General features: G+C 37.9%; 1 protein-coding gene across 1 annotated transcript in view; it reads left to right on the top strand.

Annotated features, from left to right (window-relative positions):
• Positions 1-26,249, top strand: part of GABBR2 (gamma-aminobutyric acid type B receptor subunit 2) — a 1,106,195-nt gene that overhangs the window by 754,887 nt on the left and 325,059 nt on the right. Inside the window, exon 11 of the mRNA XM_053714581.1 lies at positions 15,055-15,187. Coding sequence (XP_053570556.1) covers positions 15,055-15,187 — 133 coding nt within the window. The remainder of the gene's footprint in view (positions 1-15,054; positions 15,188-26,249) is intronic.

Here is a 26,249-nt window from a genome sequence, read left to right on the forward strand (position 1 = left end):
GTGTTATAAGTAAGCACCTTGGTGCACTAATTGGTTTTATTTACTTAGTTGTCTCTTGTCTCTGTCACCTGAAGCCGAGGGAGCAGTTATCGGCCAGGAAACAGGGGGACAAGATGACTTTAAGTTACTTTGGGTATTATTTTATAATAAGGTCCTTGAGTTAAAATTCTTTTTTAACTAATATTTATTAAAAATTCAATTTTTTAATACACTGATGGTAGGAATGAGTGCTATTTAAACCCCACTCTTGAGGTTTTCTTACCTTTATCTGTACAGTTATATTTTTGTAGGGTTAGCACCGGATTTAAATCCTTATATTCCACTAATTTACACTGCATCTAGTGCCAGTTCTCTACCTCCCTATATTACATATGGGGCCTTACTCATGTTTGCACTATTTAGTGTATTGATGTTAGGGGCTAAATGCCCATTGTACATTTATTGTTAAAACTCAAAAATACTGGCATAGGTACGGTTTTATTATTTAGTGATGCATCACTAAATTATCCTACATTAATTATCTGACGTCGATAAATATCTCTGTATTATAGCATTGTTTTGACTGCTGTTTCTTAATTATATGTGGTGGATTCATTTCTTCCTCTGGTGAACTACTGAGCAATTTAAAGAGTGCTGAAATCCCTAACTTTATATATATACTTCGGTATATACTTCGGTATAATTTTCTCCTCTATGCCCAATAGTTTTTTATATTATTATTATAGGGTCTGCATTACTGTTTTAAAGTGTTTAAAAGTACGCTAAACAGTTTTCTTTCTCACACTTGTGATAATTTATCCAATTGTAAATTACTCTCTCCCTATTTAACCAATTGTTTTACAATTATATATACAATCACATACACAGTTACACACACACGTGTGTGTGTGTATATATATATATATATTATTTTTTTCTTCTTTTTTTAAACATTTTATCTTGACAGAAAATTAGCCCTGCTCCTGTGCAGGAATCCAATATAGGCATATAGCAGTAGGGGTGGGGGGCTGCTCCTTTCAGAAATGTTGTACCTTGCGGATATCAAATACATTGTAGATGCAGTTAACCCAGCAGCTAGCTAGCAGAGGGGACTGCAGTTTTAGCCGTTTTGGCAGCAGTGGGGTTAACTGCATCTGTTATGTATTTGAGCCGTTTCTCAGAGAGCAGGAGATTGTGTGGGAGATTCCATAATGATTACATACCCTAAGTTTCAGGCTGCAGACATCCCTATGGGGAAATATAAGTAAGTGGCTTTCCCTCCTCTTCAGTCTCCTGCATGGGCTCTGCTTTTAGACTTCTATAGATTGATCGACTGCTACTGAGATCACAAACAGAAAGTTAAAGTAAACCAGCCATTTTACAAATGTGTGCTAAAAGCAACCACTAGATGGAGCTGGTTTGCAAGAAATCACATACAAATCAATATAGTACAGACACATCTAAAGATTTTTTTTAAAAAAAATTGCGTACTCTCACAGTTTTAAAACAGCGGCAAATAAGTCTCAGAAAAACAAAACTAACATCAACCTTTCTGGCTTTATCCAAAAAACTATATATCACATTACTTCATTAACTTAGTGAATACTCAGGAAATGTGAACAATTAGAAGACACAAATAATTTAATCTAAGGCAACTGAGTGGCAAATATTGTCTATGCTTTTCCCTCTACCTTCCCAAGAAAGAAGGTCTCAAATGTAACTTTTGCTTAAGGTTTAGTTAAGTCTAGGGCCAATTCTGGCTTCCAATTGTGTGTTCTGTATATGCTTGTGTGCCACATAATGATCCTGTTGCTCTTCAGCAGAGTGTGTTCTGCTTCATGAAGTACCTACTTCTGAGTTTTTTATTGTTCTGAACTAATCAATATCTGTTGTTGAATTATGTTCTAGTTAGTATATATTTGTGCTGTGTTGGTCTGTTCCTCCTTGCATGCACAGGTATAACATTTTTATGTTCTGCTTTTGTTTTCGTTGGTGCATATCTACTTCTCAACACCTCACACCAGGTCTGCTGTCTTGGGGTTACACTTCACTCAGAACTCACCCACATATACAAGTGCTTGCCAAATACTGCCATGCACAACTATGCAACATTTACAGTATTCCTCCCTTCCTTACTCTAAAACTACAAAAATACTAATTAATTCCCTCATTTTGTAACGCATTGATTATTCCAATCTACTTCTAAATGGCCTTCCAAAACACCACCTCTTCTCCCTCCAATCTTTTATGAATGCTTCAGCTAGACTGATCCACCTAAGTTGCCGATCTACATCAGCTGCTCCGCTCTGCCAGTCTCCATACTAGCTCCCCATACACTCAAGAATAAACTTTAAAGTATTAGCACTAACTTACAAAGTACTCAACAGTCTAACTACTAACTATATTTCCACTCTCATCTCCAAATATTCCCCATCCCATCTGCTTCGATCAACCACTGACCTACGTCTGTCCACTCCTGTTATCTCTACACCCCACTCCCTTCTCCAAGACTTCTCACGTGCTGCTCCTGTCCTCTGGAACTCTATACCCTGCTCCATAAGACTGTCTCCAACCTTGTATAGCTTCAGACGCTCATTGAAAACATACTTATTCAGAGGCTTAATATCTCTCTTCCATCTCTCATCCTAACCAAAATAATTCTTGAACTGCTTAACTCACTGCTGCAACTACAATCCATGTGACAATCTACCCCAACCTTATGTCTCTGCACCCTCAACCTGTAGACTGTGAGCTCTCCGGAGCAGGACCCTTTTCCTCCTGTACTAGATTTGTTTAGTTTGTTATGTTTCCACAAATCCTTGTCATTGTCAGTGCTGCGGAATCTGTTGGCGCTCTACAAATAACCGATAATAATAATTGTATATTCCTATCTTTTTACCCAGCGCAATGGAATTTGTGGCGCTATACAAATAAACGATAATAACAACAACAATAACAATAATATTATGTGTTATAGTCAATATCATCTTGTTCTTTTTTTGTCAATATTTGCTTTGACTGGTAGTTTTTATTGCTTAATACTAGCTTTTTTATTTTTTTATTGGTTTGTACTTGTTTATGCTTTTGTTCTGCCCAATATCAACTGATGCACTCTGTGATGGTCAGGAGTTTGTCTGTGTGGTGCTCTTTCATTTTGTTTTCTTTTATTTGGTGTCTGTATATAATATATTTTTTTATATATGTTCATGCATTTAAAAGAATTTGCTTGTGTTAAATGTGCTGATATTTGCTTTTTGTCCTCAATATGTGCATGCAGTACTGCTGTACTGGTCAGTTTATGTTTGTGTGTTCTGTGATAGGCTATACATGCATATATGTTCTTATCTGTTTATTTATTTATAAAATATTTTACCAGGAAGGATACATTGAGATTTCTCTCATTTTCAAGTATGTCCTGGGTCCACAAAACATTGCATTGATACAATAGGGTACAATAAAATTCAAAAACAATAATAATACACAATATATGCAAAAATGTTACATAGAACAGATAGGAAATATATAATCAACCATGACAGGTGCATTCTGTTTTGAGATATGTAGAGAGGGATCTCTTACAGGATATTAGGCTTGGGGAAGGTTTTAAAGTGTGCGGGAGGCCATTCCATAACTGTGCTCTGTAGGAAAAGGAGGATCGAGCTGCTTTCTTTTTGTATTGAGGCAAGCTAAATAATGTGCTGGTACTGGATTGGAGGTTATAGGAGGTGGGAATAGCCCGGGAGAGCATTCTGCTCAGGTAGGGTGGGAGCTTCCCAGAAAGGCTCTTAAACACAAGGCAGGAAAGATGGAGGGTGCATCTGGATTCCAGCGTCAGCCAGTTTAGTTCTTTTAGCATGTCACAATGGTGGGTCCTGTAGTTACATTGTAGCACAAAGCGGCAGAACGAGTTATACAATGTATTAAGTTTATTAAGGTGAGTTTGCGGTGCAGGTGCGTATACTACGTCCCCGTAATCCATGATAGGCATCAGCATTTGCTGTACAATCTTTTCCTTTACTGTAGGGCTGAGGCAAGATTTGTTTCTGTACAGGGCACCTAGTTTTGGATAAAGTTTAGATGCAAGTTCTTCTATGTGGAGGCCAAAAGATTTGAAAGAGTGGACTGCGGTCAGTGTGCAATTGGATTTGGTTTTGATGCGTAGATGGGAATTTTGTAATTTGTGTAATTTAGGACTCATTCCAAAGATCATTGTGACAGTTTTGTCAGTGTTTAGGAAGAGTTTGTTTTTTGAGATCCACTTTTCTACCTCTGTGATCTGGTCTTGGAGCACTGCTTCAAGCTGCGGCAGATCGGATTTGTTTGCATAGATTACTGTGTCGTCTGCGTACATGTGTACAGTTGAGGATTTGCAGACATTAGGCAGATCATTTATAAATAATGTGAATAGTAGGGGGCCAAGAATGGAACCTTGGGGAACACCACACGTGACTGGGAGAGGGAGGGAGTCACTGTTAGAAATGGAGACATATTGTGATCGATCCGATACATATGATCTAAACCAGGTTAACAGACGATCAGCAATAGCAGAGATTTTTAGTTTGAGCAGTAGTATGTCGTGGTCTACTGTGTCAAAAGCCTTTGCAAAATCAAGGAAAATAGCTCCAGTTAGGTCTCCTTTTAGAATCTGCTTGTATGTTATACATTTTTCCTCATTTCATTTCTAAAATAGAAATGAATACGTGTTTTATGTTAGGCATTGCATATGTAGGTATTCTTATTATCGTATTACATATTCTTAACATTTATGTAAAATATTGAATATTAGCAACATTTGAACAGAAATTCAAATGTTTGATCAAATATCTAACATTCATTTAATATGCCTCCTTTACTTGTTTTGAAAGTCTTTGGTAATCAAAAACTAAAGGTTACATTTTACTATTTTAGATTGTATGCCTCTTACCCTAATTTTGAAAACGACTTAATTTTGAAAACTCCATATTGTGGATTTGAATTTGAATGTTGACTTACACTGATTTCAGAATAAAGCTATGAGAATGAACATTAAATGGACAGTCAACACCAGATTTTTTGTTGTTTAAAAAGATAGATAATTCCTTTATTACCCATTCCCCAGTTTTTCAAAACCAACACAGTTATAATAATACACATTTTAACTCTGTAATTACCTTGTATCTATGTCTCTGCAAACTGCCCCCTTATTTCAGTTCTTTTGATAGACTTGCATTTTAGCCAATCAGTGCTGACTCCTAGGTAACTTCACGTGTGTGAGCTCAATGTTATCTATATGACACACATGAACGCTCTCTAGTGGCAAAAAACTGTCAAAATGCATTCAGATTAGAGGCGGCCTTCAAGGTCTAAGAAATTAGCATATGGGCCTACCTAGGTTTAGCTTTCAACTAAGAATACTAAGAGAACAAAGCAAAATTGGTATTAAAAAATAAATTGTATAGTTGTTTAAAATGACATACCCTATTTAAATCATGAAAGTTTATTTTGGATTTGACTGTCCCTATATATAGTTGAAGTTTGTATCCTGTAGACCAGGCTGATTCCTCATAGGTCTGGGGATTAACATTTAATATGTGCATTTAAAATTGTTTTAAAAATAAATAAATTCAATATATTACAAGAGAAAAGAAGTGCCGCTACAGAAAAAAACAACCATTGGTGTGTGTAAGAAACACGGGTAAGCAGATCCCAGCCAGATACTGGGGTAGTGTGGAGCCAACAAAAGGATAATGGTGGACAACCGCGAGTAGCTAAAGAAAAATATGAAGGCTACTGAGCAACAGTCAAAAAAGACTTTAATCCATTAAAAACATACAGGACACATATCACAAACAGAAGGGCTCGGCTATCTTACACGTTTCGTGCCGTTGGGTGCTTACTCATAGATACTGAGCACAAGTAAAACCGCTGTTACATTTAAAGGCTGCATGACCAATCAAACACAGTCATAAATGACGTGATAATAGTTGTCATACTAGCAAATACATGTGCATTGGTATACAAGCCCTTAAAAAATGCAACAACGTCTAAAATCAGAATTAACATTACTTGCAGTGAGAGCAAAAAGGCACACATAATATGATCGTTAATAATGATGAAATAAAAACCGATACTACAACAATATACACTATATATTATGAAATGTTCTAATACACTACCGTCTCTACGTTTTGATGTTTGATTCAATTAGGTTATTCTAGTGTAGCAATAATAATAATATTACAATTTTAATAATTTTAGCAATGCATCACTGATTCATTTCCCAATTAGAATGTCAGAGCCAGTAAACATATCAATTTTATACACTAACTCGCATTTTTGGTCCAAATCAAGCATTATGTAAAACACACTCCCAAACTTAATTATAACTGCAACTAAAAAAATGTAATAATAGTAATAACTAATAATTCATAATTGGATGAAAGTCACTAACAAAGGGTCTAAAAAGCTACACCATACCCATATTAAATCCTAATACATGTATATGTATGATGTCTCTAGCAAGCTTTATTCTACATAGTACCTCATATCCCACACCAAGTTCATACCAGATGGTGATTTCATACTTAACTTATAGATCCAAAAAAGTTATTTTTTGTCAAGAATCTTAACTAGATCACCGCCTCCCAGAGGGATCCTAGCTTGGTCAATAATTTATTATTTTGAAATTAGGGACATTGGTAAAGTGAAAAAGATTGAAATGTTTAGCCACAGCGGAATCCTTATTATAATTTTTCACATCTCTCAGATGTTCTCTGGCACGGGATCTAAGGGCCCTAGTTGATTGACCTACATACTGTGCTCCACACAGCTGACAGTCCAACAAATACACTAAATAGTCAGTAAGACATGTCGCATAAAAGTTAATGTCGAAACTTTCTCCTGTGACATTACTAGTGAACTTATTAGTGAAATCCATATTATCAAACGTTAAGCAATTAGTCATATGTGACGTTTTAGCTTTTGTTTTTGAGGCAACCAAACTGGGAGAAAGTCTAGAGGCCAGGATAGGTGGTTTTCTAGCTACAAACCTACAGGTTTTTACATAATTTTGTAAAATATAATCACCTTTTAATACACTCAAATGTTTCTTAATAATATTACATATTGTGTTATAATATAAGGAAACTTCTGTTTAAAAAACAATGCTGTTTTCATCAAGGTACCCTTTGGCTATGCCAGTACTTTGTTTCTTCCCTATACTCATATTATTTGTATGACATAATGCGGACCCAATTGTTTCATCCTTAGGATTCCAGGCCTTTATTTCCTCAAAGGCTTCGTGTAAGGCCCTCTCATTATATCCTCTGGATTTAAGCCTACATATTAATTCCTGGCCCCCCCTGTATGTAATTTTGTAGTGTACTTGAGTTACGCCTTAGCCTAATAAATTGGCTTCTAGGGATAGACCTAACTAAGTGTCCTGGATGACAGGAAGTGGCATGTAGTATAGTGTTACCCGCTGTGTCCTTTCTATACGTACTAGAAATAATCTTATGTGTCACTAGATCTCCATATAAATGTAAATCCAAAAAATTACCCCCATCATGGCGCAATTCTCCAGTAAGTCTGAGGTTAACATCATTATTATTGAAGTGGGTTAAAAAATTGTCAAATGGAAAAGTGTCATTAACTATGAAAATAAGGTCATCAATATACCTCATGTACAGAAGGATGTCGGACCTGAAAATCTCATCGATATCATAGATGCAATGGAGCTCTCACCAACAAACAGATTTGCATAAGAGGGGGCGAATTTCGCCCCCATTGCTGTACCTTGGCTTTGTAAATAAAACTCAGAATCAAACATAAAATAATTTTGAGTAAGTAAGAACTCCATAACATCCAAGATGTATTGTTTTAATTTATCACTATAAGTAGTTTCCTTAGTCATGAAAAACTCCAAAACCTGACACCTATGTACATGAGGTATTGAAGAATAAAGTAAAACAGCATCAACTACTACCCACTTATATCCCTTCTGCCAGTCAAAATCCCTCAAAATGTCTAAGCGATGACTCGAATCTCTAAGATAGCTATACAAGTTTCTTCTGTTATGTGTGATCAGTCCACGGGTCATCATTACTTCTGGGATATAACTCCTCCCCAACAGGAAATGCAAGAGGATTCACCCAGCAGAGCTGCATATAGCTCCTCCCCTCTACGTCACTCCCAGTCATTCTCTTGCACCCAACGACTAGATAGGATGTGTGAGAGGACTATGGTGATTATACTTAGTTTTTATAACTTCAATCAAAAGTTTGTTATTTTACAATAGCACCGGAGCGTGTTATTACCTCTCTGGCAGAGTTTGAAGAAGAATCTACCAGAGTTTTTTACTATGATTTTAACCGGAGTAGTTAAGATCATATTGCTGTTTCTCGGCCATCTGAGGGAGGTAAAAGCTTCAGATCAGGGGACAGCGGGCAGATGAATCTGCATTGAGGTATGTAGCAGTTTTTATTTTCTGAATGGAATTGATGAGAAAATCCTGCCATACCGTTATAATGACATGTATGTATACTCTACACTTCAGTATTCTGGGGATGGTATTTCACTGGAATTACTCTGTTAAAAGTACATTTAACCTTTTAATAGGTATTTATTATGTTAAACGTTTTTGCTGGAATGTAGAATCGTTTGCATTTTCTGAGGTACTGAGTGAATAAATGTTTGGGCATTATTTTTCCACTTGGCAGTTGCTTGTTTTAATTGTGACAGTTTCGTTTCTCTCTCACTGCTGTGTGTGAGGGGGAGGGGCCGTTTTTGGCGCTCTTTGCTACGCATCAAAAATTTCCAGTCAGTTACTCTTGTATTTCCTGCATGATCCGGTTCATCTCTAACAGAACTCAGGGGTCTTCAAACTTCTTTGGAGGGAGGTAGATTCTCTCAGCAGAGCTGTGAGACTTATATATTGACTGTGATTAAAAACGTTGCTCTGTAATTTTTATGTTTCAAATTTAATTATTGTTACTTTACTAATGGGAACAAACCTTTGCTAAAAGTTGTGTTGTTTTCAAGGATTGATGCTATAACTGTTTTTCAGTTCATTATTTCAACTGTCATTTAATCGTTTAGTGCTTCTTTGAGGCACAGTACGTTTTTGTTAAATAAGATTGTAACCAAATTGCAAGTTTATTGCTAGTGTGTTAAACATGTCTGATTCAGAGGAAGATACCTGTGTCATTTGTTCCAATGCCAAGGTGGAGCCCAATAGAAATTTATGTACTAACTATATTGATGCTACTTTAAATAAAAGCCAATCTGTACAAATTGAACAAATTTCACCAAACAGCGAGGGGAGAGTTATGCCGACTAACTCGCCTCACGTGTCAGTACCTGCATCTCCCGCCCGGGAGGTGCGTGATATTGTGGCGCCTAGTACATCTGGGCGGCCATTACAGATAACATTACAAGATATGGCTACTGTTATGACTGAAGTTTTGGCTAAATTACCAGAACTAAGAGGCAAGCGTGATCACTCTGGGGTGAGAACAGAGTGCGCTGATAATACTAGGGCCATGTCTGATACTGCGTCACAGCTTGCAGAGCATGAGGACGGAGAGCTTCATTCTGTGGGTGACGGTTCTGATCCAAACAGATTGGATTCAGATATTTCAAATTTTAAATTTAAATTGGAGAACCTCCGTGTATTACTAGGGGAGGTTTTAGCGGCTCTTAATGATTGTAACACTGTTGCAATACCAGAGAAATTGTGTAGGTTGGATAAATACTTTGCGGTACCGGCGAGTACTGACGTTTTTCCTATACCTAAGAGACTAACTGAAATTGTTACTAAGGAGTGGGATAGACCCGGTGTGCCGTTCTCACCCCCTCCAATATTTAGAAAGATGTTTCCAATAGACGCCACCACACGGGACTTATGGCAAACGGTCCCTAAGGTGGAGGGAGCAGTTTCTACTTTAGCTAAGCGTACCACTATCCCGGTGGAGGATAGCTGTGCTTTTTCAGATCCAATGGATAAAAAATTAGAGGGTTACCTTAAGAAAATGTTTGTTCAACAAGGTTTTATATTGCAACCCCTTGCATGCATCGCGCCGATTACGGCTGCGGCAGCATTTTGGATTGAGTCTCTGGAAGAGAACCTTAGTTCAGCTACGCTGGACGACATTACGGACAGGCTTAGAGTCCTTAAATTAGCTAATTCATTCATTTCGGAGGCCGTAGTACATTTAACCAAACTTACGGCTAAGAACTCAGGATTCGCCATTCAGGCACGTAGGGCGCTGTGGCTAAAATCCTGGTCAGCTGATGTAACTTCTAAGTCCAAATTACTTAATATACCTTTCAAGGGGCAAACTTTATTTGGGCCCGGTTTGAAAGAAATTATCGCTGACATTACAGGAGGTAAGGGCCACGCCCTGCCTCAAGACAAAGCAAAAGCTAAGGCTAGACAGTCTAATTTTCGTCCCTTTCGGAATTTCAAAGCAGGAGCAGCACCAACTTCCACTGCACCAAAACAGGAAGGAGCTGTTGCTCGTTACAGACAAGGCTGGAAACCTAACCAGTCCTGGAACAAGGGCAAGCAGGCCAGGAAACCTGCTGCTGCCCCAAAGACAGCATGAATCGAGGGCCCCCGATCCGGGACCGGATCTAGTGGGGGGCAGACTCTCTCTCTTCGCCCAGGCTTGGGCAAGAGATGTTCAGGATCCCTGGGCGCTAGAGATCATATCTCAGGGATACCTTCTAGACTTCAAATTCTCTCCCCCAAGAGGGAGATTTCATCTGTCAAGGTTGTCAACAAACCAGATAAAGAAAGAAGCGTTTCTACGCTGTGTACAAGATCTGTTATTAATGGGAGTGATCCATCCGGTTCCGCGGTCGGAACAAGGACAAGGGTTTTACTCAAACCTGTTTGTGGTTCCCAAAAAAGAGGGAACTTTCAGGCCAATCTTGGATTTAAAGATCCTAAACAAATTCCTAAGAGTTCCATCGTTCAAAATGGAAACTATTCGGACAATCTTACCCATGATCCAAAAGGGTCAGTACATGACCACAGTGGATTTAAAGGATGCTTACCTTCACATACCGATTCACAAAGATCATTACCGGTATCTAAGGTTTGCCTTCTTAGTCAGGCATTACCAGTTTGTAGCTCTTCCATTCGGATTGGCTACGGCTCCAAGAATCTTCACAAAGGTTCTGGGTGCCCTTCTGGCGGTACTAAGACCGCGAGGAATTTCGGTAGCTCCGTACCTAGACGACATTCTGATACAAGCTTCAAGCTTTCAAACTGCCAAGTCTCATACAGAGTTAGTTCTGGCATTTCTAAGGTCGCATGGATGGAAAGTGAACGAAAAGAAGAGTTCTCTCTTTCCTCTCACAAGAGTTCCATTCTTGGGGACTCTTATAGATTCTGTAGAAATGAAGATTTATCTGACAGAGGACAGATTAACAAAGCTTCTAAATGCATGCCGTGTCCTTCATTCCATTCAACTCCCGTCAGTAGCTCAATGCATGGAGGTGATCGGCTTAATGGTAGCAGCAATGGACATAGTACCCTTTGCACGTCTACATCTCAGACCGCTGCAATTGTGCATGCTGAGTCAGTGGAATGGGGATTACTCAGACTTGTCCCCTACTCTGAATCTGGATCAAGAGACCAGAAACTCTCTTCTATGGTGGCTTTCTCGGCCACATCTGTCCAGGGGGATCCAATTCAGCAGGCCGGACTGGACAATTGTAACAACAGACGCCAGCCTACTAGGTTGGGGCGCTGTCTGGAATTCTCTGAAGGCTCAGGGACAATGGAATCAGGAGGAAAGTCTCCTGCCAATAAACATTCTGGAATTGAGAGCAGTTCTCAATGCCCTTCTGGCTTGGCCCCAGTTAAAAACTCGGGGGTTCATCAGGTTTCAGTCGGACAACATCACGACTGTAGCTTACATCAACCATCAAGGAGGGACAAGAAGCTCCCTAGCAATGATGGAAGTATCAAAGATAATTCGCTGGGCAGAGTCTCACTCTTGCCACCTGTCAGCAATCCACATCCCGGGAGTGGAGAACTGGGAGGCGGATTTCTTGAGTCGCCAGACTTTTCATCCGGGGGAGTGGGAACTTCATCCGGAGGTCTTTGCCCAAATACTTCGAAGTTGGGGCAAACCAGAGATAGATCTCATGGCGTCTCGCCAGAACGCCAAACTTCCTCGCTACGGGTCCAGATCCAGGGATCCGGGAGCGGTTCTGATAGATGCTTTGACAGCACCTTGGAACTTCGGGATGGCTTATGTGTTTCCACCCTTCCCGCTGCTTCCTCGATTGATTGCCAAAATCAAACAGGAGAGAGCATCAGTGATTCTAATAGCGCCTGCATGGCCACGCAGGACTTGGTATGCAGATCTAGTGGACATGTCATCCTGTCCGCCTTGGTCTCTACCTCTAAGACAGGACCTTCTAATACAGGGTCCATTCAAACATCAAAATCTAACTTCTCTGAAGCTGACTGCTTGGAAATTGAACGCTTGATTTTATCAAAACGTGGTTTTTCTGAGTCGGTTATTGATACCCTGATACAGGCTAGGAAGCCTGTTACCAGAAGGATTTACCATAAGATATGGCGTAAATACCTATACTGGTGCGAATCCAAAGGTTACTCCTGGAGTAAGGTTAGGATTCCTAGGATATTGTCCTTTCTACAAGAAGGTTTAGAAAAGGGTTTATCGGCTAGTTCATTAAAGGGACAGATCTCAGCTCTGTCCATCTTGTTACACAGGCGTCTGTCAGAAAATCCAGACGTCCAGGCCTTTTGTCAGGCTTTAGCTAGGATCAAGCCTGTGTTTAAAACTGTTGCTCCGCCATGGAGTTTAAACCTTGTTCTTAACGTTCTACAAGGAGTTCCGTTTGAACCCCTTCATTCCATTGATATAAAGTTGTTATCTTGGAAAGTGTTATTTTTAATGGCTATTTCTTCGGCTCGGAGAGTCTCTGAGTTATCAGCTTACATTGTGATTCTCCTTATTTGATTTTTCATTCAGATAAGGTAGTTCTGCGTACAAAACCTGGGTTCTTACCTAAGGTAGTCACTAACAGGAACATCAATCAAGAGATCGTGGTGCCTTCCCTGTGCCCGAATCCTTCTTCAAAGAAGGAACGTCTTCTACACAATCTGGATGTAGTTCGTGCCCTCAAGTTCTACTTGCAGGCAACTAAGGATTTTCGACAAACGTCTTCCCTGTTTGTCGTGTACTCTGGTCAGAGGAGAGGTCATAAGGCTTCGGCTACCTCTCTCTCCTTCTGGCTTCGTAGCATAATTCGTTTAGCCTATGAGACTGCTGGACAGCAGCCTCCTGAAAGAATTACAGCTCATTCTACTAGAGCTGTGGCTTCCACTTGGGCCTTTAAGAATGAGGCCTCTGTTGAACAGATTTGCAAGGCTGCAACTTGGTCTTCGCTTCATACTTTTTCCAAATTTTACAAATTTGACACTTTTGCTTCTTCGGAGGCTATTTTTGGGAGAAAGGTTCTTCAGGCAGTGGTTCCTTCTGTATAATGAGCCTGCCTATCCCTCCCGTCATCCGTGTACTTTTGCTTTGGTATTGGTATCCCAGAAGTAATGATGACCCGTGGACTGATCACACATAACAGAAGAAAACATAATTTATGCTTACCTGATAAATTCCTTTCTTCTGTTGTGTGATCAGTCCACGGCCCGCCCTGTTTTTTAAGGCAGGTAAATATCTTTTAAATTATACTCCAGTCACCACTTCACCCTTGGTTTCTCCTTTCTCGTTGATTCTTGGTCGAATGACTGGGAGTGACGTAGAGGGGAGGAGCTATATGCAGCTCTGCTGGGTGAATCCTCTTGCATTTCCTGTTGGGGAGGAGTTATATCCCAGAAGTAATGATGACCCGTGGACTGATCACACAACAGAAGAAAGGAATTTATCAGGTAAGCATAAATTATGTTTTTTCACTATGGGTTGTAGGATATTATTAATCCACTCGGACATAGGTTCCAAAAGTAAGCCTATGCCCGAAATAATCGGGTGCCCTGGAGGAAAAAAAGGCTCTTATGTGTCTTGGGAAAATAGTGAAAAATTGGAAAAGTAACATGGGTAGGTAAAAGTTGCCTCGATTGTTCTACAGTCATAACTGCTTCATCTAATAATTTATTAAGCTGACTAGTAAATATAACTGTCAGATCACTGTGACGTTTTCGATATGTAGTCATAATTGTCTATTAGCTTCAGCTATTTAGTCTGTTTTATTGAGAGCGACAACATTGCCACCCCTGAAGTGTCTAGGATAAAAATTTGATCCCAATCTCTTCAGAGGTGGAATATCCCTTACAACACTTACTATGGAATCATTCAATTTTTTATAGTTTCAACTAGACATAAATCTTTTTGTGACATGTGTCCTGTTTGTTTTTAATGGATTAAAGCCTTTTTTAACTGTTGCTTAGTAGCCTTCATATTTTTCTTTATTAAATATATCACATTACATTGGAGAAAACAATCTATAATAACAGGTCTGACAACATAAAACAATAACTTTCACTAGATACATTCCATGTACATGTGTGTTTAGATTCATGCATGTGTGTGTGTATGTGTGTATGTGCATGTATGTGTGTGAGTATGTGCGCATGTGTGTGTATGTGCATGTATGTGTGTGTGTATGTGCGCATGTGTGTGTGTATGTGTGTGCATGTGTTTGTGTGTGTGTTTGTGTGTGTGTGTGTGTGTGTGTGTGTGCATGTGTGTGTGTGTGTCTGTTACTCCAGGGTAAAAGTGCTTAGTTGATCCTACCTGACAGATACATCTATTAATAGATACGTATATTAAGCCATTATTACATATGAATTAGTCATATGTTTATTATATATTCAAAACCTACAAATCTATAAAATGTATGTAGTAAATAGGTGATAAGAAAAGAAATGTTTACTTTACCAATCTATCCTGACTAAAAATATTAGCTGCAATGGAATAGTGTTAGAAAACATCCTTTTAATAATAATCAGTTTTATCATTTGTTCCTAACAAATTCCTAAGAGACTTGACTACATCTCTTTCAAACAAGTACTCCATTAACATTGTCACTTTGTATTTACAGGTTGATTAAGATGTCCAGTCCATATATGAATAACCTAATTATTCTTGGGGGAATGCTTTCCTATGCTTCTATTTTTCTTTTTGGTCTTGATGGATCCTTTGTCTCGGCAAACACTTTTGAAACATTATGCACTGTAAGTAACTCCAGTTTTTGGAAGTTTTTTTTTTTTTGCCTAGTCATAGATTTAGCTTACTAGTTGCAGCTGTATTATGTATTCACTTTGATTAAAGGCAAATTTATGAAAAGAGATAGAATGTGTGTATTTTGACACTTAAATGATAGAACATCATCTTTACAACAGATCAACCATGTGAATTCACTAGTGATATCTCAACCTATCATAACATATAAGATTAGTAGATTTTTGCATGAATTTTGCTCTTTTCTAATTCAACCTCCTTGACCTCTTGAAATCCCTTTTTGGTAACGTTTTTGACTGTTTGCACAGTTTTTTTAATGCTAATGTTTTTTTTTGCATGGTTAGTTTACATGTTAATAAGCACAAATGCTTCCACGTGTTTCCTCAAAAATATAGCTCCAATTCTACTTTGAAGCTATGAAAATTTATACAAAAAGTTGAACCGAGAAGGGTCCAAGCACCAAGTGTATGATACAAAATCATACACTTGATGATTTTACAAATAAATGATAATAATAATAATAATACAAAATCATGAGATTATTGCTCTTGCAATCAATTTTGCTTTTATATTTTTTTAGCACACAGACATGTTTACTTCGCATGTTATTAAAAACGCCTTGGCAGAGTTGAATAAGCATTAGACCAGCCTTAAAAAATAAATCAACTCAATACAGCAGATAAAAAATCTGTTATATATTTTTTTTTTGCAATTGCCAGACTGTGGCTGCAGAAGCCAGCACAGTTCACAATGAGTAAAGCTTTTGGCTTGTTGTATGTGGTCAAAAATGTCCTTAACTTTACATCTCCCACTACTAGAAAATGCCATTTACGGTATTTCAGAATGTGAAACACTTTTTAAACATACAGTATAAAACACATTTGTCAAATGAACAAAGTTATGTAGGCCAGCTCCATCCACAGTAGAACACAAAATAGAAGTGTGAGTCCTAAATAGTGGGAGATGAGTGTTGGTAGCAGTATACAATTCCTATTAACAACCGCAACTTGGTATATAACAAATCCCCTGTAGCTGCTTGAGAAATTGCCCTAAAATAACCAGGATGGTTACTCACCGCCCAAAGTACTGGGACATCTCTGCAGTCAGACCGGGGCTCTTCCTCTGCGGTGTAGGGAACTCCAAATCAGCAAACACTCGTACAGTCTCCCTTCCCAGGCTCCGTGTTGCTTCCGGGTTCTTCGTACTTACCATCGGTATATTGATGACCTTCTCTGTGTTTGGTCGGGAGACTGCCAGAAAATTGGAGATTTAATGCTATATCTAAATAACAATCCTCTTGGTCTCAGCTTTACCCATGAGTTTAATAGCCTAAAAATCAATTATTTGGACATTTCCTTGGTGTTTAACCAAAGGTTGGGTAACATTGAAACCACTATTTATAGGAAACCCATATCTGGCAACACCCTCCTCCATGGAAAGAGTAACCACCCTAAACAGGTTCCACATTCGATCGTTAAAGGGCAACTTATTAGGGTAAAAAGAAATTTCAGTAACCAAACTGATTTTGAAATCCAGAGCAAAGATTTGATTGCCAGATTTTTGAATAGAGGATACAGCAAAGATGTAATCCGTAAAGCTAAACAAGAAGTTGATTGTATCAGTAGAGAAACCTTGCTCAAGGATAAACCAAAGGGTAATTACTCTAACCGGTAACCTAAGACAGTCAGTTTTGGCACGCAGTTCTCATCTGAATATTATCAGATTTGTAACATTGTGAGAAAAGACTTCCCAATGTTGTTAGCTGATGATGGTCTTCAAAATATGGTGAAACAAGCTTGCAAATTTTCATACCGTAAGGGCACCACAATTGGCAACATTCTTTCACCAAGTGAACTAAAGAGTGACAAGCCAATAAGTTCATGGCTACAGGGGAAAGGTATGCATAAGTGTGGTTACAGCCACTGCATACCATGCAGTTTTGTATGAGCAAGACCTTTGAATCAAATATGACTGGTAAACAATATACTTTGGATAGTTGTGCCAACTGTAGATCCAAAAATGTAGTGTACATGATTTGGTACACTTGCAACAATAAACAGTATATTGGTTGCACCACATGCGAAGTCAGAGAGTGAATCAGGGAACATCTTTCCGATATTAAAAGGCTAGACAATTGCTCAGATTTGGCTAATCATTTAATTCTGAAACATAATAGTGTTAATACCACGTTTAAGTGGATGGTCATTTAAAAAGGTAAATTTCCCAAACGAGGGGGTAAGCTAGATAAATTGCTTTTCAAACCTGAAGCGTTTTGGATATTCACAATGGACACACGTTTACCAAAAGGTTTCAATTCATCTTTTGATCTGATTAATTTTTGGGAATAATCAACCCTAGTTAAGTGTTTTTTCTTTGAAATATAGAGTAGGTTTATCTATATTATACTTATTTAATATTTAAGAAAAACTTTTCTATTTCAGGTACATACAATTGAACTTGATACATTTTTGATGGTTGCAGGCTTTGCAACCTTACACTCATTTGCATTTATAATTAATATATTATTTTATGATGAATTTAGTATATTTATAATTTCATTTGATATCCATAATGGTTCTCTTTATTTAAAACTCCTTGATTTTGCGTATAGAGTACTTTGATTAAATTAGCAACCCTTAGATATGCTATAATCAAATTATATTATTATATATATATTTATTTCCTGAATACTGTTTTCAATATCACCAATACTTTGTGGGGCAGTAGTACTGTTTCTTTATGTGGTTACTGAAATTTTAACCTTAAAAATATTTATTATTTGTCATAAACATGTATTTTATATCCACTTTCATATGTCCCAATTAGTACCTTGCTGTTATGTACTCAATTTATATATGTATGTTCCCCAATTTCTATATTATTTAATCCTAAATACCCTATTCCCTTAGTCCACATTTATCCAGGTAACAGGGTAAGATGGTCACATTATAATTATTAACCTATCAGCTACAGGCAAGCCCTATTTATTTTAGTATTGTTTTATCGTTAATCACGCTTATGAGTAAGGCAAGAATGTGACAACAATAAAGATTCAACTTTTTAAGGAAGAAGTGCCAGCTACGTTGTTTTGCTATCTTAGTATAAAACACACACATATTCAATAAAATAATATGAATAATTAAGAATTATTGTATATTTCTTAGAGTAAAAGAATAAAAGTTGTTGGCTATTTAGGGAAAATGGGGAGAGGGTTGGACTTAACATCTAATAACATTTTCATGCAAAAAGAACAGGAAAATAAATGTAAAATGCTTTTTGGTTTCAGAAAACAAAAACATGTTGCACAAATCTCACTTTTAAACTAAACTGTACATTAGATTAAATTAAGTTTACAGAAGTTAACCAATTAAAGTGCCCCACATCTCCAAGAGAAGATTCTAAAACAGATTCTAAACAGATTCTAAAACAGTTGGCCTACAAGGAGAGAGAACAGAGAGGGATAAAAATCACAGTACATAAAAAAATAGGTGAAGCTCCTTGTCTTATTTGTTGCAAATTAAAAAATGGTATAAGGGGGGAGGAGCCAGCAGCGAAACAGTCCAGACGCACACTTCAGTAGCTCCGTCTACAATACATAAAAAAACTAATTTCACGGACTGCTCCAGCTTAAATATCTGTCTCTAAAGGAAGGCTGCTTACCGCAAATGACCTGCATATCTATCATTAATATTGTGTGCTTCACTAAAGGGATAGAATCTTATGTTCCTGGTGCGCAGCTTGCTGACTAGAAACGCTTTCTTGGGCCTCTCAACACTACATTACCCTCAAGCCTGGCGCCTACTACCACCTGCAGATATGACAACTGCAGAGCAAATTATGGAGGAGATCCATCTTTTTATAGACGGGTGCTGCAGTCTGCTTGAGCGCTCACCCGGCCTGACGCTTTGGCTGACGGATGATAAGTTTCCGGATCTCTCAGGCCACAAGCCCATCTACATTGACACTCCGGGAGGTGGCGGCGCTTTGGGGCCCCGGCGTCCCCCGCCTCCTGAGCATACCGTTTTGGGGACAAAGAGTGGATCTGCAGTAACTTACCTAGCTTGGAGAGACCTCGAGGCCACGACGCTTGCGGCAGAACACTTAGTACCTCTAAGTAATGCAGCCCTCACCGGCTTATCACTGAGCACGCTACAGAGTTTCAGCCTAACGCGACGGCAAGCACCTCTTACCCAGCTCAGTTGCATGTGGGTCCTACCTTCTACAGTTAAAGCAGCCCGGGATGGCTCCTATTTTACAGCATCAGTTTCCTTTCCATCGCCGGAATACTTTGCTCAGCTCTGTTCGATGGCAGCAGCCCACAATCAGAAGTGAAGGAGAGGTATAGGTTAACTTGGACATACTGCTTTCTTTTAAAAGTCATCCACACCTAGGATGTACTTATATATTGGACTGCCTTATATGTTATACCCCTATACTGCGAACTGCTAGTTACATTTAAAGTGTACTCTGTTTCACGCACGCTGTTTTTCTGGTTTATTTGTTTCAAGTTAGACTGATATATATTTCACCTTGGTGGCCTGTATGTACTTATCGGAGGATTCTGATAGCAGACTGTTCATGTTACAGCCTATGAACTCCCAATGTTTATACACTATCTGTTAAATTGTAAGTTTATGGTTTTGTGGGGTTGATATTGTTTACTAGACAGCATTGTTGTCACCTAAGGTCACCTGACACAGACTATTTGCTATGATCCCCATGATATCAACAAACGCCATGCTGAATCAAACGTTGTGTTCATTATATTCTGATATTAGTATATAGCCCTGTCAATCCTACTTAGCCCATTCTAATCTATGTTTTATAGTTGATGGTTGGCCTCGCACACTTTCTATTTAGATAGTCTGCTCTTATATAAAGCCTGTATAGGTATGCACTTGAGGTTTTTTTAGTTCAAACATGCCTCTCCACTAAGAAATATGTGGGATACTTTTAGCCTCAGTTAGCTTACCCTCCTACTATTTATTTGCTGAGCTTTAGATAGATTTAACTATTTATGTATTCACGATACGACTGTGGCTTATTAGACTACCCTCCTTAACGTGTAGGCTCCCCCGTATTCCTTACTTATTTAGCAATAATATCCTATGTATTATATGGGCAGTACCATAAGGTTCCTGTATCTTCCTATTGAAATAGGTATTCCTGCGCCGCCCGCGGCCGAGGCGGTGCAGCTCAGACTTTAACAGGGAACACCTACACTACAGTACTTACCACTACCACAGGGTACAGCTGGAATAATTAATTACTCATCTTGCGCAGAGGACTCCTTGCTTTTGAGCTCAGATTCAATCTTAATGTATTATACATGTTATGTCATTTCAGTGGGCTGGACCCACACTGTTCCTCTAACTAATGGTCCCCCTATGCATAAAAACCCATATAAGCCATGTGTAAACAAATGACTCACACCTTTAAATGTTAACAGGCCAGTCTACGAGGAAAGGAAAGATCAGCGTGAAGCCAACCCTCTCATTCCATTTCTATCTACTACTCCCTCAGCAACCCATAGGCCCCTGAGAGCAATATTAAAGCTCATTTTATTTTTTGAGTTATTATGTTATAGGTTACCTTATCTCTATATTACACTCTGAATAACCACCTCCGCTTCCCCCCCAACCCAACATAATGTGCCTCCATCAAGTGGAGGACTACCTAAGTGGTTACTCTTTTCTATACCACACTCAGAACCGTGAAAAGTCTGTTCTCTGAGACTCAAGAGTAGTCTCTTAATGTTCATTTTAACCCCCTGTAGCTTGATTCATTTAGGAATTATTGTAGGTCCAAGAGTGACCTCAAGAGATATTTAGGGGGCTCCCAATTTGTTTATTTACCAGCATTTTAGAATTGTTTTCACTATATCAAAACCGCTGTAAAAATAGAAAATTGAGGTTCAGTTGAGATCCAAGAGTGGTCTCCTTAGTTGTTCTTTTTTTTTTTACCTCCAATGCCTATCTCACATAGAAGGGAGGTCCAAAAGTGGCCTCGTTTACCATTTTGGAGGTTTACAAAAGATTTGGTATACTGCCTGAGTATTGCGCCCATTTCTTTATGCCTTTGTATGTAATGCAGATAATCAATCACAATGTTGTATCTCATGTTGTCTTCATCCCAAACAGTTTTTATGGTGGCATTGTACTGTATATTTCTTGTATACCTTATGTTCAACCTCAAATAAAAAGTAAAAAAAAAAATTAAAAAAAAATGGTATAAGCACAAAGTGGTTATATCATCTTCATATACCCCTCAATATATAAATATATATATATATATATATATATATATATATATATATATATATATATATATATATATACACATACACACACACAAGGCACAAAACCAGTCAGGGAAATCTAAATCCATGTCTGAATCCATTTCTCCAATTGTATATTCAGGTCTAGTGTGGACACTGGTTATAAACTAGGCCCACATATATGAAACCCTGAATCAATAGAATTTCTGAGTGGAGAATTTAGTCACCAGGCATCATGTAATCTGAAATATTAGTAATACAATTGAAATCCCAAACAAAACTTCTTCTTCAAAAAAGTTCCACTAATTTCACACCCTGTCCTGTTTTATAAAGAAAAACACAAGTTACACTCGGCCAGATTATGAGTTTTGCGTTATGAGCGGCTCAGTAATAATTGCAAGCTATTTCCACCGCTCACCTTTAATAGTGCTGCTATTACAGGTTTGCAAAAACCCGATGTTAGCAGGCAATATGGCAGCCTTGAGCTCCATACCGCACACAAATACCAGCGCTGCTTTGAGCTGGTTTTACGTGCTCGTGCACGATTTCCCCATAGACATCAATGGGGAGAGCCACCCCGACATCGCCGACACCTACATTACACTTATTAACCCCTAATCTGCCGCCCCTGACATCGTCGCCACCTACCTACACTTATTAACCCCTAATCTGCCGCCCCCAATGTCGCCGCCACCTATATAAATTTTTAACCCCTTATCTATCGCCCCCAACGTTGCCGCCGCCACTATACTAAAGTTATTAACCCCTAAACCTCTGGCCTCCCACATCACTAACACTAAATGAATATATTAATCCCTAAACCTAAGTCTAACCCTAACAACCCTAACTTTAATATAATTAAAATAAATCTAAATAAAAATTACTATCATTAACTAAATAACTCCTATTTAATACTTACCTATAAAATAAACCCTAAGCTAGCTACAATATAACTAATAGTTACATTGTATCTAGCTTAGGTTTTATTTTTATTTCACAGCTAAGTTTGTATTTATTTTACCTAGGTAGACTAGTTAGTAAATAGTTATTAACTATTTACTAACTATCTAGTTAAAATAAATACAAATTTACCTTTAAAATAAAACCTAACCTGTCTTACACTAACATCTAACATTACACTAAAATTAAATAAATTACATTAATTAAATACAATTAACTAAATTACAAAAAATAAAAAAGAAATTATCAAATATTTAAACTAATTACACCTAATCTAAAAGCCCTATCAAAATAAAAAAGCCCCCCCCCCAAATAAAAAAAACCCTAGCCTAAACTAAACTGCCAAAGCCCTTAAAAGGGCCTTTTGCTGGGCATTGCCCCAAAGAAATCAGTTCTTTTGCCTGTAAAAAAAAATACAAACAACCCCCCAAAAGTAAAACCCACCACCCACACAACCAAACCCCCCAAATAAAATACTATCTAAAAAACCTAAACTCCCCATTGCCCTGAAAAGGGCATTTGGAAGGGTATTCCCCTTAAAATGGCATTTAGCTCTTTTTCGTTGCCCAAACCCCTTATCTAAAAATAAAACCCACCCAATAAACCCTTAATAAAACACTAACCCCGGAAGATCCACTTACAGTTTTTGAAGACCAGACATCCATCCTCATCAAGCTTGGAGAAGTCTTCATCCAAGCGGGCAGAAGTCTTCAACAAAGCCGGGAGAAGTCTTCATCCAAGCGGCAAGAAATCATCCTCTAGGCGGGCAGAAGTCTTCATCCAGACGGCATCTTCTATCTTCATCCTTCCGACGCGGAGAGGCTCCATTTTCAAGACATCTGACGTGGAGCATCCTCTTCTTTTGAATCCTCTTGAAGAATGAAGGTTCCTTTAAATGACGTCATCCAAGATGGCGTCCCTTGAATTCCGATTGGATGGTAGAATTCTATCAGCCAATCAGAATTAAAGGGTAAAAAATCCTATTGGCTGATGCAATCAGCCAATAGGATTGAGCTTCAATCCTATTGGCTGATCCAATTAGCCAATAGGATTGAGCTCGCATTCTATTGGCTGTTCCAATAGAATATTCTAACTATTCTATCTAGTTAAAATAAAAACTTAGCTGTGAAATAAAAATAAAACATAAGCTAGATACAATATAACTATTAGTTATATTGTAGCTAGCTTAGGGTTTATTTTACAGGTAAGTATTTAGTCTTAAATAGGTATTATTTAGGTAATAATAGTAGTTTTTATTTAGATTTATTTTAAATATATTAAAGATAGGGGTGATAGGGTTAGGGGTTAATATATTTATTTAGTGTTAGTGATGTGGGAGGCCAGAGGTTTAGGGGTTAATAATATTTAACTAGTGTTTATGATGTGGGAGGGCGGCGGTTTAGGGGTTAATATGTTTATTATAGTGGCGGCGATGTCCGGAGCGGCAGATTAGGGGTTAATAATTTTATTTTAGTGTTTGCAATGTGGGAGGGCCGCGGTTTTGGGGTTAATAGGTAGTTTATGGGTGTTAGTGTACTTTGTAACACTTTAGCTTTGAGTTTTATGTTACAGCTTTGTAGCGTAAAACCCATAACTACTGACTTTCAGTTTACGTTATGGATCTTGTAGTTATGGGCTGTACCGCTCACAGGCAAACTCGTAATACCGGCACTATGGAAGTCCCATTGAAAAATGACTTTTTAAAAAGTGCGGTAGTCACGTTGCGTGATGGCCAAAAAAGTGTGCGGTACAGCTATACCTACAAGACTTGTAATAGCAGCGGTAGTGAAAAAGAGCCATAACGCTGCTTTTTCACTCATAACACAAAACTCGCAATATAGCCGTCTGTCTGTTGTGTTTTCCAAATCATTAAAATAAAATAAATAAATTGAATAAACATACATAAAACTTTAGTGTAAAAGTGTGTATATATATATATATATATATATATATATAAACACACATAAGTTATACTGTACAAAGACCACTATCAAAGTATAACGTGTTTATATATATATACACTTTTACACTAAAGTTTTATGCATGTTTATTCACTTTATTTTATTTTAATTATTTGGATCTGAGGTCAATAATTTGATTTTAATACATCATTTGGTTACTCCGCTTAAGTGGCAGGGAGTGAGGTATCAAGCGCAACCACTTTTCTTGATTATCTAGTGTTTCACAACTTACACCATATGGTTTTTTATATTTTAGTGATGTCTCTAATTTTCTGTTTTCAATAGGGCTTCCATAAAAGATATAAATAGTAATTGTTCCATGGTTAAATGAACTAACACTGCTCAGCAACTCGTGGAAATCTACTGTTGTGTATTAAGGGGCTTTCTAAAATAGATATAAAAACACATGTAGGGGGTGCCCTCCAAGTGGAAAGGGAGTCCCCAAAAATAAATTCAAGAGTTTCAGTATATTAAACACAATGATCTTATACCAATGTCCACAGATGAGTAATAAACTTCCAGTGCTTCTAAGGCAAATCTTGCAGTGGCAATACCCAGGCAGCACCCTGTAATTGTAGAATGGCTCATCTCTACAAAATCAACACTGTAATAGAAAAGCACAACAGGGTCACCACATGACCAAGTAGATTTTTAAACTTGCTAAGGAAATATACAGATCAGTTAAACTCAAGATTAGTAAGGGCACCTTGAACTCAGTAAGCAGGCTGGAATTTTCCAGCCACCCAACTGACTGATTACCATGTGATAACAGGAACCATGTCCAGTGATTTGTTCCTTCTTTCTTTCTGGCCCTGTCCACAAGAGTACTGAAATGGGATGGGACTAAAAGTTTGCTGCTGCTCTCAATGAAATCAGGACATGGGGGCCAGACCACAGGGGTTTTAGTGGCCATACCAAAAGCAACGACAAGAACACATTTTTCTGTTAGAATTTTTGAAGACAAAATCATTTCAGCACTCTTGTAAATAGTACCAGAATGAAGGAATGAATAGAATCACTGCACCCGGTTCCTGTTATCACATTGTGATCAGTCAGCTGGGTGGCTGAGAAGTTCCAACCTGCTTATTGAGTGCCTTCAATGTGCCCTTACAAATTGTGAGTGTAACATATGTATATTTAATTATTAAATGTAGACTGTACTTGGACATGTGGCGCCCCTGTTGTGCTTTTCTATTACTAAAGTTGAGGCTTTAAGTATTTTTCACAAAAATTCTAGAACATGATTATTATTATTATTATTATTATTATTATTATCGGTTATTTGTAGAGCGCCAACAGATTCCGCAGCGCTAATGATCTCAAGTAGGTTCAGGAGTAATTTTCTAAAGCACTTCTTTACAGAAAAATGTGGTTGAATCTTGGACTAAACTTCCATTAGATGTGGTAAGGACAAACACTGTGGGGCAATTGAAGAGTTCCTGCTATAAGCAAATGGCTACCCTACGATCTAGATACATTTACATTTTTAGAAAAAATTCTAAACTTGTTGGGCCTATGGTTTTTATTTTCTATCAAAATCTATGTTTCTATATTTTTAAGCTGTACTGTATAAACTAAAACACAAAAATTGCCTGTTCTTCCTATGGACTGCACAATATCAGAGTTAATAATTGAAAATGTTATGCACATTTTGATAAATAAGGAGAGCAGGTGAGCTTCTTGATGCATCTTGATGCATGTCTGCAACAATGCCATAAATCAGACACAAATTAAATTAGCAGAAATGATCACATTGCAAAAGATTTATTTTTTTGTTTATAACTTTGCAAAATTATTCAGGTTTAAATCTGGCCGCAAAATACAAGCCAAATGCTTAATTTTCAACTTGAAAATTTG

This window comes from Bombina bombina, chromosome 5 (genome assembly GCF_027579735.1).
Source record: "Bombina bombina isolate aBomBom1 chromosome 5, aBomBom1.pri, whole genome shotgun sequence".
NCBI lineage: Eukaryota > Metazoa > Chordata > Amphibia > Anura > Bombinatoridae > Bombina > Bombina bombina.